Here is a 16812-nt window from a genome sequence, read left to right on the forward strand (position 1 = left end):
CCAATATAAGAACATAAGAGAAGCCAATGTTGGATCAGGCCAGTGGCCCATCCAGTCTGACACTCTGTCACACAGGGGCCAAAAATACCAGGTGCCATCAGGAGGTCCATCAGTGGGGCCAGGACAATTGGGGGTTAACCCCTGTAAATGATAGAAGTAGTGCCTGTAGTTTGCTAGGCAACGACAGCAGTGTTGCTGGCCTTCAGAGCTTCCCTTCTGTCAGTGAAGGGCAGGGAGTGGGAGCAGGGGACTTTCTTGGGCCTGTTTTGGCCTTTGATGGAAGTCTCATTAGGGCCAGGGCCAACAGCAACCACAGAGTGGTAGCAGGTCAGCCAGCTTGCATCACTCATTCAGGCCTGGCTGCTTGCTGCTGTTCAGCAACAGTCACCCCATGAAACCCAAGGTTGTATAGTGGTTGGAGTTTCACAATAGGATGTGAGATTTAGATTCAAATCCCCCCCCCCTCTGCTGTGGAAGGTCACTGCAGGTTCTTAAGCTAATTAAACATTCTTGCCTTAACCTTGGTTGTTGTGATGTTAAAATGGAGGAGAGGAGAATGATGTAACCTGTTTTGAGTCCCCACTGTGCAGAAAGTAAATAAAGATATAGCTGAGGGGGGGGCAGATAAAAGGTAGGTTGGCTGGTAGGTGAGAAAGAGAGAAGGAAGCAATTATGGGGCTCTCAGGGAAGGGAAAGAAGAAGTAGTGGAAGAGGGAAAATGAGATGCCCTCGATGTTGTCATATAATCCTTTTGTGTTGTCTTGTGTTGAGAGCCAACATGGTGTTGTGGTTAAGAGTGTAGGACTCTAATCTGGCGAAACCACGGTTGATTCCCCACTCCTCCACATGAGACCTGCTGGGTGACCTTGGGCCAGTTACAACTCTTTCAGAACCCTCTCAGACCCACCTACCTCACATGGTACCTTTGTGGGGAGAGGAAAGGAAGGCAACTGTAAGCTGCTTTGAGGCTCCTTAGGATAGAGAAAAGCAGGGTATAAAAACCAACTCTTCTTCATCTTGATCAAGTTCTAATACTTGGATTGCTCATGTTAAATTGGAGAGTCCTTCGGTAAAAACTTAACACTGCTTTTTAGCATTTCTTAAACTTAATGACTGCTGGCTTAGTAAATACCTAAAATTGGGCATTCTTGAAACTTCACAGTAAGGTGATTATCTTGATGGAGATACGTAGTGTTCAGCCAACAACAAAATGGCACATGTCATGGTGCTCTGCAGCTGATGTTTCATAACACTAATGGCAAAATTGGCCGGAAAGAGAAGATTGTCCTCTTACTCCTAATTGCACTCCAAATTGTAATGCTCTGAAGTGCTTTCTTGACCAGAGTTGTCCTCCTTAGGAGCGTGCACTTATTGATGTCTTTTCCCCTTAGAATCCACTCAGCTGTTCAATTGTAGCTGAACTCCTAGGCCTGTATGTCAGCTGACCCTGACCTGGGTTGCCCAGTGTTCTCAGACCTTGGAAGCTAAGGAGGGTTAGCCCTGGTTAGTACTTGAATGGCAGACCACAAAGGAAGTCTAAGGCTGCTACACAGAGGCAAGCACTGGCAAACCACCTCTGAATGTCTCTTTCTTTGAAAACCCTGGGGCGTAGCCATATGTAGCTACGATTTGATGACCAAAAAAAAAAAGTTAGCCGAGGTTGCATGTTAGTCATTCTTCAAACAAGAAAAGTCATTCTTCAAACAACACGTCCCCATTTCAGCTCACACAATTCCAGGAAATTTGAATTGTAGTTCAGCAGCTGAACATACTTGGCAACCAAACCCACATTTCATGAAGAAGGTGGCTTTTGTGCTATTAATAGAAGTCCATCAACTTTGGCAGGGCTTGGTGCCCAACCATGGTTTCCAGTAGCCAGCAAGGTGTAAAGCAAGTACGTCTTTTGCCCAACAAGGGGTGATGTGGCACATTCTCCACTCTTCCTTTCTTGGGGTCAGCAGTCTCCATTCAACCATAATATGGTGGTGGGTGTGAGATGCTGCCTGGTGACGCTTTCAAAATACCATCTTCTGTTTTCCCATGCTGCCATTATCTCTGTGTTAATATGGGCAACTGTTGATTCCTGGTACACACTGTTACATGATGCAACTAAAATTAAGTGCTTTGCACACATTCTTGGTAACACTGGCAACAGTCCTGTGGTGTAGGCTGTATTGCCCACAGTATCTCAAATAAAATACTGAACGCCTTAAGTCACCATGGGTTCATGACTATGGTGAGTTTTGAATCAGGGTCCCTCATTTATGCTTGGAAGTATTGTTCCAACTAGATTTTCAAAAGTTGTGTGAGTTACCCACATCTTTAGACATGTGCATCCTATAAATATTACAGCTTTGATTGTGTGCCACTTACTGTCAAGCAACACTTGGTTGCCAGCTGGCTTTCTTCCCCTGTGATGTTTGGAATGACTCTCCCCTCCCCACCAAAAAAAGCCCCCCTGAACACATGGTATTGAATAAACGTACAACCTGTAAGTTTTCCCTAAGCCAATTCAGGTTCATCTGTGTTAGACACCTCTATATGACTGGTGTTCTTCAAGCCAACCTGTACCACGTTTTGCTGTGAAATGTGGGAGAGGATTACTGCCCCAAGTATGGCGATGGCTCCCTGACAGTGAAGTCACTGTGCCAGCCAGGAGATGGGACATGGTCATTCTAGAATGTATGGAGTGTGAAACAACTGCTTGCTTTAGAGTTGCTCAACTGCAGGTGGAAGAGAATTATTGGAAGCTATGGATGATGGGTCCTGTGCCTCAGTGGTTGCAGGATGAACTGGAGGCTTGACTTAGGCCTGTGCAGTCTGGCCTGGTCCCAACCCTAGTCAAGATACAGGATAGGTAAAACAGCACCTGGAGTCTGCATGTGTAAAGGTATGCGTTCAAATGGTGTTGGCACACCTGAAACATACTGTGTATGAGTGTGTAGTATTAGTAGTGTAAAATTACTGCCATCTTAAAATAGCTGAGCAGTAATCCATATGTTGCTCTTGCCATGAAGGCGTTATAGCAAGTAGCCCCCAGCATAGGGAGCAGTCCTGTAACTCAGCTGCATCTTCATGTGGTTCCCCCCTTGTGTCTTTCCTGTACGTGAGGTGAGTGTGTCCTATTTAATTGTGTCCCCCTGCCTCCCCTGTTCTTCTGCAGACAAGGGTGTGCACGCTTTCCATGATGAAGCATCATCAGTGAGGAGGTCACTGTGTTGATTGATCTATGGCCTGGCTGTACTTGGTGTCTGAGTGGCAAAACATCACCCACCCGCTAGTTTCCACTATTTGCTTTTAGGAGGTTTTGTGCAGGTATTGCAGGGATGGGTGGTTTTTTTTGGGGGGGGGGAGATGGATTTTGGACATTTGAATCGTTCTGTGAAAGAATAACTACAAAAGCTGCTCACTTCTATGCTTCCCATATGTATGTCTGTATATGAATTCTAAAATTTATTTATATTTTAGATTTCTGAATCACCCAGTCCCCGAATACATGGGACTCTGGGTGATATACAGCAAAATTAAAAACATCATTGTTACAACATCAAAATGATTTAAACAGTCCTCCTTATATTATAAATAATCTCAAGGTGGCGATTTTTAATTTAAACTTGAACCTGTTCTGGACCGTGTTGCTGACTTGTCGTGGGCAGGAGGAGGCCGAAGTGAGAAAGGCGGAGGAGTAGCGGACATTTTATTGCGACAGTTCCAACAATTATAGTTTTTTACAGGCCCACCCTTTCACCTAATAATCGAAGACAGGTCCAGCCAAAATTATTAATGTATTCAGATGTTCATGTTTGCATGACTGTGCATTCACATTAACTGTTAGAACAAAAAGTATTGTTTTATGGTTTTCATACTACATACTGTAGCCACTAGAATAATTGGATGCCACCCTGGTCAGATAACTAGGAAAGCGTTTCTAAGGTAAGAGGTAAGGTGCATGGTCAGAAGTGAAAGGAATCCTGGGATAGCAATATGGCAGGTGATTCGCCACAGCATAGCTTCCAGGCAAGATGCATGCAGGGCAGAGGGCAAGGAGAATTGGTCACGTGACTGAATGCACACGTTGCTCATTACATTGTAGTGTTATAAGGGAAAACATGGAGTAACTTATGCGCTGGAAGTTTTCAGGGGGCTACCGGTGAGCACTAGGAACACTTAGTGAAGCATTTGGGGGCTCTTGGTGTCATGCTCCTTCCGGTAAGCATGCTGAATTGGCCTCCATTTAGATGTGGTGCTTTTTGGATAGCTGTGAACGGCTCCGGGAAGATGAGGTTATGCCGACTTCATAGTCTTCAGGGAAATGGATTGGAGTGCTGTCCAGAATGTAATACAAATAGATATTGACATAAGGGTGTATGCTAGGAAGCTTGTGAAAAGCAAAGTGTAGGCACTTAAAGTCGGCCCTTGGGAATGCAACCAAAAATCTATTAGCAAGCTTTCAAGTTGAACTTGAAAGCTATGGCCCAAGGAGAAGGCAGGTGAGTTGAAGTCTACATTGGCATGTCTCCATGGCCTGCATTAGGTTTCTTCCTAACTACCCTTGCAGCTCCTACAGCACAAATCTTCCTTACCCATTGCCTAGCGAGCGTAGGTCCGCAGGGCATGAGGATGGCCTGGTGCCTTGGCTGACAAATGCACGGAAGCCGCGATTGGCCCTGGATCCATCCCTCTGCGGCCTCTTTGTTAGCAGTGGCCCTCCCCCCACAGCGGTTTCATCTGTTGTACCCCCCGTAATGGTTATTGACCCCTTCTCCTAGCATTTTTGCTTGTGTTTTTAATTAAATTATTTTACAGTTTTAACTGTTTTAAATTGCTGAAATGTTTTAATGCTTTTTGCTTTCACCACCTTGTGGACCCTGAATTGGGTGGAAAGGTGGCATTAAAAAGTGTTCTAAATAAAACAAACCCCATCTTGATGATCTTTGTGTAAGGGATATTCCTTGCCCCAGTAGTTTTTTTTCCCAGCTTTGGGGGCGTTTGTCTTCCACTCATCACTTCCTAATCCTTCTCAGATCCAGTCTTGCTTTCCCCAGCTTGTTTCTGAAAACTGTTTGAGCTTCCAAGGCCTCTCCTCCCAATTTCCTTGTAAGAGAAGGGATCTGCTGCATACTAGGAGTAAAATACTGGGGGATGTGATTCCCTTTCCTCCTTGCTCCAACTTCCTGATAAGTGCCCCCCCCCCCCCAATAGGTGAGAAGTAGGCAGATTTGAGGGTCTGAAATGTATGTCTGGAGTTTGGTTTTAGACTGATCCTCAGTTTTCCTCTCTCCAGTTCTGGTGGTCTTGTATGATTTCCAACTTGTACATATATCCATTTGGGCAAGCAAGTAGTGCTAGGGAGCAGTGATGTGGGTTTTCTGGAGAAATTTTCTGATGCAAATGTCAATATTTGAAGATGGCAAAAAATGCAAATACATCATGCAGAAACACTGGGGTTTGTCCTTGCTTCATATCCAACGTCTAATGTGATAGGCTGTATTTACATACGTGTGATGTAAAATTTCCATGGAACAACATAACATTGGAAAACTTTCTACTCCACATCACTGATAAGATAGTGTTTATTGTGGGTGGAGACCACATGTGGCCTACTCTGCTGCTTCCCTGGGTGTTGTGTGTGTGAGATTGGTCTGCTATAGTCTAGTGTGACACGTTCAACAAACTGAGTAGCTCAAGGGCTAGGTGGAAAGCTCCCATGGGCCAGATATGGCTTCCCCGGCCATCAAGAATATGTGAACTTTGTAAGAATAACATGTTTTTTTATAGATTCTTTTAAAGTGTCCAAAGTACCTTGTGTCACCTTCTTGCCAATCCCAAACAAATAAGTTTAGAATGACTGGTTTGGATGTAGGCTAAATTTTCCATCAGTGGAATGGAGTCCCCTGCCCCGATTTCTCTACAGTGCTGTTCCTAGGGGAGGGAGACCCTCAGGAACAATAGGAAGGGGCGGGGGGGAAGTCTGCACCAGGAAGGGTGGTCTTTGGAAAATGCTGATTTTAGTCTGCATCAGACCCATCATCACTCTTGTAGAAGTAAGCTTTGATACGGGTGTGGGGTGGAGGAGAAATAGGAGCTTCCTTAAAGCCATGGCAGGTCATGGAGTGCAAGGTTTAAACAAGGGACTCTTCTGTTTATACCTGTCCTGCTGAGAACCGGACTGGATAGTGGGGTCAGGCTAGAACTGGAGCGAGCTGCATTCTAGTTGTCCTTTCGCTATAAAGAATAGTCTTGCTCTTGGCATAACCAGCCTCACATGAGTGTGGGGAAGGTGACTAGACGAAGGGAAAACCAGTGAACTCGGAGCAGCATATACTGAAGGAGGAGCCAGAATTAAGTGTTCTGAATTAAGACTTGCTTAGCAGAATGCAAGTCGTATGGACGTAAGCAGGACCTAAGTGAATGGGCATCAGGTGGCAGCTCTGACCAGCAGCATGCAGACTCCCAGCTTCTCCGCTTTAGGATTTACAATTCCTGTTCTCGGGCTTCAGGAAGCATCTGCAAGGTGCTGATGATACTTGGAAGGGCAGGGGGTTCCGTATAGCTCCTGAGCTATAGAATTAGGGCTGCCTCCTGAAGATCTCCAAAATTGGAGCTGCGGTGGCTCAAGTGGTTAAGACACTGACCTGCAGGCTGTGGAAGGTCAGTAGTTCAGCAGTTTGAGACCTGGGTGCCGCATGATGGAGTGAGCTCCCATCTCTAGTTCCAGCTCCTGCCAATCTAGCAGTTCGATAGCAAGAAATTGTAAGTAGATAAATAGGTACCACTTTGGTGGGAAGGTAACAGTGTTCCGTGCGCCTTGGTGTTTAGTCATGCCAGCCACATGACCACAGAAACATCTTCGGACAGCGCTGGCTCTTCGGCTTTGAAACGGAAATGAGCACCGCAACCCTAGAGTCGGATTCGACTGGCTTTCGAGCAAGGGAACCTTTACCTTTACCCAAAGATCTCCAAAATAAGGAGGCTCTTGAAAGACTATAAGAAAACTTCCAGTAATTTTAAAATACTAAAGTGTATTTTTGGCAGTTACACTGTTTCTTTCTCTCTCTTTTGGAGTGTTTCTGCAAGAAATAAGGAAAAGGTGTTGGCAAAACCAGGTTAGTAGGGCTTGATGAAGAGCTCCTATCAAAGCACAGATAACTGTAGCCACAGCGTAGTACACACAGAGAGCACGGCGTAAAATGTACTTGTGTCCAAGCGGAGAGGCTTTCTCAAATAGAGAGAGAGAGATGGCTCCTTGTTTGCTTCTGTTATGCCGTTCATTTACGTCTTGGCAGGAAGGCTGACCTGATCTGGATAGCCCAGGCTAGCCCAATCTTGTCAGATCTCGTGCAGCTCAGCAGGGTCAGCCTTGCCTAGTATTTGGATGGGAGACCTCCAAGGAATACCAGGATCGTGATGTGGAGGCGGGCAATGGCAAACCCCCTCTGAACAGTTTCTTGCCTTGAAAATTCTACGGGGTCCCCGTAAGTCATCTGTGACTTGACGGCACTTTCCATCACCAGGAAGGCTGGTAAAGAGCTTTGTGGTCTGCAAGGATGAACTGTGGTTCTGATGGAAGGATGTTAGCAAGGAAGATCAAGCTCCGTGACCTTTGACGTAATGCCAAATCTTTTCTGAATTGCATTATATGGCCCAGGGCAGGGTAGACGGGAACCTGAAGAGATTATTGCCAGGCCTTTTGTGTCGATTCAGTGGGGTTTTGTATGCTTCGCGGCACAGTAATGTGTTTTTGGAAATCTGACCTCTTACAGCCTACTACCACTCCATGGAGAGACGTTGGCCACCTGAGAATTCACCCCAGTAGTTTGGTCATTGTGATTGCACTGTGTGAGTGAGTTAGGAGCCTAGTTGCAAACTCATACCTGACAGAAAGTAAAAGGGGTTAGGGGAAGAAGTCATCAGGCCTCAAACACAGATCACGCAAGCGCTTGGTTATGCTGGTGATTCTGGCTGAAACAGGACAATGGTTTGCCACCTTGTACCCTGCTGGAAAATGATACCGAAAGGTACAGAGAGGGAAACAGCAAATTATTAGAATATATTCTCTTCCTCTTGAAGCAGGAAGATCAAAATGACTCCAAGGTGGGACCAACTCCCCAGGGGAGATTGTAAGAAGCGTTCTTTCACCTTTCTCTTCGCCTTGGATGGGTGCAAGCCAAGGGACTCTGTTTTACCCCTGTGGAGAGCAGTCTTCCCTCTAAGCTGAGTTAGTGTGAGCTAGCTCACAATTTTTCTAGCTTTCGGCTCACAGATTTTTGTCTTGGCTCTGGAAAGATGGCTCCAGAGCAAACTAATTTCTGCAATAGCCAAATTGCTTACTCACAACTTTAATGCCAATAGCTTACAAAGTAGAATTTTGCCCACAAGACTCCACAGCTTAGAGGGAACATTGGGAAGGGCACACTTCCTTTCATATTGCTCTTCATTTTGGATGGGCACAAGCCATGAAGGACTAAGCTTTTACCGAGGGACAATGAGGAGAAGTCACAGCTACCGTGATAACCAAAGTAATGCTGAACTACTGCAATTTCAAGTGATACTAGCCTCTCCTATGTAAACATCCTTTAGGATAACTACTGAGTGTAAGGAAAGACGGAGTGTTTTCAGTTTTTCTTTGCGCTGTTGCTCAGACGGAATGCTTGAACAGAACCATATGTATTCTTTTTACTTGTTTATTAAACTTGAATGCTCTGAGTCTGGTCTCTGGAAATACCCCACACCTGTTTTGGTCTTGCTTCTGAACTGCAGTAACAGAGAAGGGTGGTGGGTAAGCTTACCATCCCTGGAGTGTGATACCTCAAAGTTGCGGTACATCGCTCCTGCTGTGGCTTATAGGAGTAAAATGGGAGGCCTGGCAACTGGGTGGTACCTCTGAACAGCAGTGTAGGTACAGTGTGAGCAGGTACAGATTACAGAGTAAGCATGCAGCTCCATTTAGGAGGAGATACGCTCAGATACTGGTGGCAGTGCCCGTTACCCCAGTTTGTGTTCGGCGTCCCCGAAGAGCTAGGAAAAAGGGAGACCTGGTCAAGCAGAGGTTTGCAGAAGCTGAAAGAGTTTTCTGCCCTCCTGGGTACAAACCTGAAGGGGGGGGGCTTGTAAGTGTTTCTTCACAACTCTAATCTGGTCTCTCTCTCTCTCTCCTTGCAGACTGAATTCAATGCACATTTGAATGAGGCTGGTGAAAAACTTGTTGTAGTTGACTTCTCTGCCACTTGGTGTGGGCCATGCAAAATGATTAAGCCTTTCTTCCATGTAAGTTAGCAGATGGTGCTTTCCCCCCAAGTTTATACTGTCAGTGAGGCTCCAGTTCCATAAGAGCCTGGAATGGGACCACTGGAAATCAAATGTCTGTTTTTCTTTTGTCCAGTTCTAGCCAGTGTTAATTGTTGAAAAGAGACACTGAAGTGTTTGAGCAGTCCAGAAGATGGCATCCTCGCCCTTCTGTGGTGCTGTTTGTTCTTCCCCCCAACAGCAAATCAGAGCAAATTCTTTAGAAAATTCTGTATTTCATTTAAAAAGTCCTTGCGTAGTGCAAACTTTAAGCATTCTATCAAGCTCTGCCATGTATTAAGTATGAATATATATATTAAAGTATAGCAAAGCAACATCAGTCTTGTGCTGCTAGGACCTTCTTAAATCAAGATCTTTGGAATATAAATTCATAAACTTTGTCTAAATCTTGTTTCGATTTTTTCCCCCAGAGTCTTTCCGAAAAGTACCCAGGTGTAATATTTATTGAAATCGACGTGGATGATGCTCAGGTAAGTTCTAGACTTTGAGAGATCAAGCTTAAGAGTGGAGGAAGTCTAGTAAGACGTAATGTTCATAAGATCTGCTACTGCTGCTCAAGGTGGTTTCTTGAGCCAACCATACATACTGTGATTCCAGGGAAATACATGTTGTGTACATTGTTTGGTATATTTTTATTGTGCTTTTCTTCTGAATAGGGACCCAAAGCAGTTTACATAACATACTTTAAAACACATTTACACACAGGGTAAACAAGACGTCCTAGTCCAGTGTCCACCAGATCAATCCGAATTGGCTGTAATCCACAGACTCACACCCCCAGCTGTGCCCAGGCTACGAATTCCTGCAGCTGGAAAGAGAAAACACTCGGCCTTGTTGTTCCAAGCTGGCAGCCATCTTTCTTCAGTTCTCCTTGCTGCATAGTACTGGGCTTAAGCCTACTGCGGGATCCTGGTATTGCCTTATTCAATAAGAGCATGCCATGGAATGTGCCTGGAACTTGCTTGTGGCTGTCCGTTGCAGACAAAACTGGTATTGGTGGACAGGCGGGCAAAACTGGTATTGGTGAACAGACAGGGAGCCTACCACTGGACTTATTGAGAAATCCTTGATAAGGTTCTCTGGAACAGCAGGATTCCCTTCAGCGTAGATGGAAATCAATAAGCTGGAAACAGCGTAGATGGAAATCAGTAAGCTGGAAACAGCAGGATTCCCTTGAGTGTAGATGGAAATCAATAAGCTGACATTTTGAAGTTTGGGACGATTACAAAGTTTGCAGTCCTTCTGGACTAAGGGCAGAGGATCATGGGAGAGTCTGTACTAGAAATGGTTTCAGTAAAAAAAAAAAAAGCTGACAACTTTTAGTGGTAGTGGGGCACGGAGAACTGAAACTTAAGATATGCCTTTCTCCTGTGGCAGAAGACGAGTTGAGGGTGGAAAGGGAACTGAGTAAGGTTGACATCAGCTTGCTTGTCTCGCTTCTCAAGCGTCCTCTTCTACAGAGCTGCTGAAGGCCCCCTTGTCCTGGATATGTGGTCACTCTGTTCTCGCAGTGCATGCAAAGCCATCTCCCCCCCTCCCCCCAGCACACATAAGAAGGCTGCTGCCATTCACTCAGATAGAAGTTGACCCATCAGCAAGAACACAAGCTTGTGACTGAAGGACTTCAGTGATACAGTAAAGCACCAGAAATACATGCATGTTTGACCTGATGTAGTGATACTGTTGACAGACTTGAGTTCCAAAAAGCTTCAGAGCTGAAATGTACCACTATACCAGCTCCACACTGACTTTTTTTACTGTTGAACTGAAAGCTTGTCATTGCTGAGAGTTCAACTTGAATTAAATACCAAATCCCCTAGAACGATTCAACACTCACTGTAATGATAATAAGTAAAACATGAAGTGATGTCTTGTGTTGCTGAAAGGCGGCATTTAAAATTCTTCTCTAACATAGTCAAGGGCCCTCCTTTTCAGAAACACAAGCGGATGCACACTGTGGATTTCTGGGCATTGGTCTGTGTGATGCTTGTGGCTTGGTGGATTTAACAAGTCATGAGAAACAAGTCCAGGGTGATGCATCTTTTGAAATACTCAAATACCTGGTCAAGCAAGATCTCTCAGTTCTGAAAACTAGTCTATAAAATGATCTTCTACTTAACCAGTGTGCCTGCTTTTCTAAAAAATACTGAGAACAGTAGTTTAACTTTGTCACAGACCTGCTTGGCTTTTGATGTCCCCATAAGTACATGTTTAGCAGTGAGTACTTTGAGCTTGGTGAATGGGCCTGGGGCCGTTCATTAAATACAGGGTAGTGGCTATGCTTCCTTCTGCGTAAGTGCCAGCCTCTGGGTTACCACCCAGTGGCACTGCAGTTGATCCCAGACATGACTTGAGAAATGCAGAAACACCTCAAGCAGATGTGGAAACAAAAAGGGACGGGCGAGACTCCTTCTCGTGGCTGGTCAGCAAAAGGGGGAAGTCACCACCAGGACTGTGGGAGCGCAAAGGGTAAAGCCTCCATCCCGTATCTTAGTACAAAGTTGGTCCTTCTGAGAGTCTTGCAATGTTTCAAAACGTGGCTGAACTTTCTGGCTTGTGGAGAAGACTGAAAAATCTGTGGTGTAAAACTAGTTGAATGGTAATTTCTGCCTTGCAATAGACTCTTAATAATTGTCACTTCTGGCGGGGTATTTGTGTCATCCTGCAAAGTGAGCTTTGGCTCATGGAAGCGTATACCCTAGAATTTTTTTGTTGGTCTTCAAGGTGCTACTGAAGTTTGATGCTTTCCATTCTGTTTGGCAAGGAGTCCCACATGGCAGTTCTTTGCCATTTGCCAAAATACAGTTCTTAGGATTCTGGGAGGGGGCAGCGGGGGGGGGGGAGAAGCCATGAAGCCAGTGTATGCATTGGAGAGGTCTTCGGAACCAAAAGGCTGTTACCGCTTCAATGGCTTCTGCTCTGACTTAAGAGAAGCAGTACTGCATCATGTATACTTCATACAAAAGCCTGCGTCTGCCTTGTTAAATGTGTGTGATGTCTTGGCTCCAAACAATACCTGTTTAACAAGCGGCTTGGCTTTCTCAAGCAAGGCGCTTTCCCCTTCCTGCTCACTAATGTAAGTACTCTGTGGGACTAATCTAGATGGCCCTTTTATCTCTTCTAGGATGTGGCCGCCCACTGTGATGTGAAGTGCATGCCGACATTCCAGTTCTACAAGAATAATGAAAAGGTATACTGTTCCCACCTTTCTGGCAAAATGCAGCTTACAGTGCTAAAACGGGCTTGTTTTTTGGTGGGGGGGAAAAAAGACCGACCAAAAACAGACCAAAAAGCTGGTGCATGTGTAGCGTCCTGCATTCCACCAGTGATGGGTTACAAAATTTAGGTTGTTAAAAGATCTTGTCAGTCCTCCTATAGTTTTTCATGTTGCCTCCCTGCCAGGAAGAGGGGCTGTGGCTCAGTAGCAGAGCATCAGCTTTGCATACAGAGGATCCCACATTCCATTCTCAAACACCCCCAGTTTAAAAGGTTTGGGTGATGTGAAAGATCTGAGAGCCGCTGCTTATAAGGCAGCTTCATGCATTCATTTGGGTCTTGGATGTTTTTGGCAAGCCCATGTAGGAGGACATCTTCTGTAGTGCTGCTATTATTCTGCTTCTGTTTCTTCAGAGCGAATGCACACACGACAAAAAAACCCAACCCTGCAGAGAGCAGTGAGAAACTGGGTCTGCTGCGAGCATGACTTGTAGGACTACCTTAATGCTGGCTTGGAAACTCCCTGCCTTGCCATCTGGTCTTAAAAGTTGCAGCACTGGTGCAAGAATTTGGTGCTAGAATGAAGGGGATGGCTTTGTGATGGGTTTAAAGCTCCTACTATACTCTCTATTCCAAAGCAGAACTCTAAATACCAGGCAAAGGCGAGGAGGAGGAGCAATACAGAGCTTGGCACATCACTGATGCACATGTAGAGCACTGGCTTGGGGTCCTCCCACTGGGTTCCAAAGACTTAAAGGAACTCCATCTTGGGAAGAGGGTGGCAATTTCTGCAGATCCCCCTCCCACTGCCGCCCCCCCCCCCCACCACAGCCCTTTTGTCTGTTCCTGAGTCTGACCTCTGAGAACATCAAGGAAGTGTGAAAATCTTGTGCTCTGTGTATGTCTGTGTGGATCTTGCTGATTCCAGGCCACTGTCTTTGTTAATTCTATCCCTGGTATTTTTGTGGGATTTTTGTAATGGCTAACCAAAGTAATCAAGCAAGCAAACAGGAAGGAAATCTCTGCAGTCTTGTGCTGCAAAGGGTTTCCCCCCAGCAAAAGATGACCGTCAAAGTGGCCATTTTGGAGGATGCATCTTTAATGTGGCGCAAGATGTTTCACATTTTCTTCTCATAGTGCCATCTAAAAAGGGTGCATGAGGCCTATCCCATCCCCTGCTCCATAAGAGGGAAGACTGGAAGGGTGTATCTCCTCTCAGAAATTGCTCTTGTTACAGTAAACATCCTGAATTGAGGATTGACCTGACCTGGATGTAGAAAGGCTGAACCAGGGGGGTTATTTTCTAAGCCAAGGGTGGGCAGAAGGCAGGTCCTAATTCATCGGTGCCCGATTCCCAGCGCATCCTACCTGGTCACCCTAGCCTGGGTTAGCCCGATCTTGTCAGATCTCAGAAGATCAGCAGGGTTAGCCCTGCTTCGTACTTGGATGGGAGACCACCAAGAAAGTCCAGGGTTGCTTAGCACAGGCAGGCAACGGCCAACCGCCTCTCTTGTCTTGATAACCCTACAGAGTCACCATAAGTCACTGTGACTTGATGGTGTTGGTGGTGGGGGGGGGAGAGAATCCTAGTTGCTGGGATTTTTGCAAAGAAAGAGGAACTGGGTGGAGTCTAGTCCAAGCCTTAAGAACAAAATTACTTTGCAGAGGATATTGGATGCTTGGGATCACCAGACAACATCATTGAAGTGCTGCTTCTTGTTTTGTAAATTTTATTAGAAGTCCTGAAATCCACCAGTTTGTGAAGACCCAGTAAGACTTAAGCTGGCATGTCCCGTCCTAGGCCCAACAAGGGGGTTGGAGTGTGTGTGCATGAATACCCTCCTCCTGCCCCCTATGTTTTGAACAAGGATCTAAAAATCCTGGCACACAAAAAAAAAAAATTAAAGGGCTCTTGAGTTTCTTTGCTACTAAAATGTCTCCCAGGCAGCCTTGAAACAGAACTGGTTTGTGGTTTGCTTTTTTAAAATGACTAATTTCTCTCTTCCAGGTGCATGAGTTTTCTGGTGCAAACAAAGAGAAGCTGGAAGAAACTATCAAGAGGTTTCAGTAACCATGGGGCTTTTCCTGTTCATGAAGTGCTGACTGTTATAAATTATAGCCTTTTCTACACAGCAGAGTGATCAAGTTAGAATATGTGTCTGAATTCTTTGTCTCTTCCTACTGTAAATGGAAACAATAAAAATGTATAAACAGGTTTGTAACTTTCACTGCAGTTCATTGTACGTTGACTTTGGTTAGTAGGGTACTCTGGTGCTGCCTCTGGGGTGGACAGAGGCATTCCTGCTAAGGCCTAGTTGCAATAGACACATAAGGACAAGCTTTATCACCAGATCCAGCTCGGGTGGTCGCAGTTGCCCGTTGCCATCTGTAAATTGACTTCAGCCAGCAGTGAACAGCCTCCTCCTTACTTGCAATTAATCAGCCTCTGTGAGTTTCAAGAGTCCATATTGGCTGGTGGCAAGCTTCCCAAGTGCTTACCGTGATTCAGCGGGGGACACAGACATCTTCCCAGGACCATTCCCGCGCAGACAACAGATGCGCCACACCATGCCATCGCCAGGAAGTGACGCCGGGCGACACTCTGGCAATGGGGCTGGAAACTCAATGGTACCATTGAGTTTTCAGCCCCATTGCCAGAGCGTCACCCGGCGTCACTTCCTGGCAACAGCATGGTGCGTTACAGGGAGGAATGGTCCAGCCAGGGAGCATGTTTCCTCTGCCAGATTGCGGTAAGTACTTGGGAACCCTAGCTGGTAGTGCAAATACATTTTTATGGACATAGGCATAAGTAAGAGGGAATCTTTCAAAATGTATTTGGCATGCTATAGTCAAAACAGTAGGGATTTTTCTACAGATGCCAGTAAACCCAGCAGGCTGTCTGCCGTGGGGTGGGAGCCTCAAAAGTTTCTTTGGCGGCCACATTATCTGGCCCTGCCTACCCTTAGACATAGTCCTGTACACAGGTTCTGATCAAGGTGTGTGGTGGAGACTGGGGTATCAGCAGGCTTTTCCTACATGCAGTACTGTCAGCGTGTAAAAGAAGTGTAGGTTCAGTCCGTCATCTGCCATAGATCTTTCAAAGTCTTTTGTGATTCTTCTAACCTGTCAGTTAAGGGGCAGTTTGTACCTGCCCAGCTTGGCTAGCTCTAGTTTGGAAAGGGTTTTCCATGGCCTTTGCGCTTTCTGCTTCACTCGCCCCACCCAGAGCTACTCTCCATCTGAATCTTTTAGCCGATACAAGAGAGACACTGATGTCTGAGCAGGACCAGTGAAAGGAAGGTTAATGTTTGCTTAGCTCTTCAAAGGCCTTGTATTTCTACTTGTACAGCAGAACTTGCTCAGCCAGCATCAGATAATCATCAACCTGAGCAGACGGCATCTTCTCCGTGGGACCGTGAACATCAGAGCTATGCACCAGAAACCAACGATAGCCCTCTCCACACACAACATTGCACTAATTGGAAATCACTGGGGAGGGGGGGGCCCCGGAAGCCAGGTATGGTTACCTGCACTTAAGCATGTAAATCTATACAGCTTAAAAAAAAAAAACACAACTTCCCCCATATGTTGCCAGAAACAGAAAAAGAACTTCCTTCATGCTTCTCTCAACGTATGTATTCTGTGCATACCAATGGAGAGTTTTGCATAGATAGAGGTGTGCAGGGGGAATAGCCAGCTAAGTTGCAGCAGTTTACTCAAGTGGTGGTAGAACTTGGGCACTGCCACAGTGGGTGGCATGAGAAAGTTTGTGCTCTGAATACATTTCATGACACAAAGTACTTGCACCTGTTACAAGGAACGAGTTCTTGCACTTGTTCTTCAGGCCAGGGTCAGCGTTATCGTGGAAGCCTATTAAAAGTTCCCAAACTTGTTTCTGAATGTACAGCCCCTTTTATCTGACTGATCTAAAACCTGTCTTTTAGAAGGCTGGCTGGTGTGGATGTCGTAAGTGGGGGGGGAAATACAAATTATACCAGATTCCTTCTAGTATGGGACTCAAGGGAAATGCCGATCAACACTTTGGGGTCAGAAAGCAATTTTCTCCAGTCCAATTTGGCCAGGGATCCTGGAGGTTTTTTTTTTACCATCTTCTTCACATGGAGCAGGAGTCACTGACAGTGTTCCCGCTAAGCTGAGTTAGTGTGAGCTGGCTCAGTTTTTTAGCCTCCGGCTCACACATTTTCCTCTTAGCTCAGGAAGGGTGGCTCCAGAGCAAAGTAATTTACGCGGAACCATATCGCTCACTCACAACTTTACTGCCAATAGCTC

The 16812-nt window shown here is 45.7% G+C and overlaps 1 protein-coding gene across 1 annotated transcript in view; it reads left to right on the forward strand.

Annotated features, from left to right (window-relative positions):
* LOC107109017 (thioredoxin) overlaps positions 1–14739 on the forward strand; it is a 22754-nt gene extending 8015 nt beyond the window's left edge. Inside the window, exons 2-5 of the mRNA XM_015409588.1 lie at positions 9163–9267; positions 9717–9776; positions 12431–12496; positions 14531–14739. Coding sequence (XP_015265074.1) covers positions 9163–9267; positions 9717–9776; positions 12431–12496; positions 14531–14593 — 294 coding nt within the window. The 3' untranslated portion in view covers positions 14594–14739. The remainder of the gene's footprint in view (positions 1–9162; positions 9268–9716; positions 9777–12430; positions 12497–14530) is intronic.
* The last annotated feature ends 2073 nt before the right edge of the window (positions 14740–16812 follow it).

Source organism: Gekko japonicus, unplaced genomic scaffold (genome assembly GCF_001447785.1).
Source record: "Gekko japonicus isolate JY-2015 unplaced genomic scaffold, Gekko_japonicus_V1.1 scaffold1981, whole genome shotgun sequence".
In the NCBI taxonomy this organism is placed as follows: Eukaryota; Metazoa; Chordata; class Lepidosauria; order Squamata; family Gekkonidae; genus Gekko; species Gekko japonicus.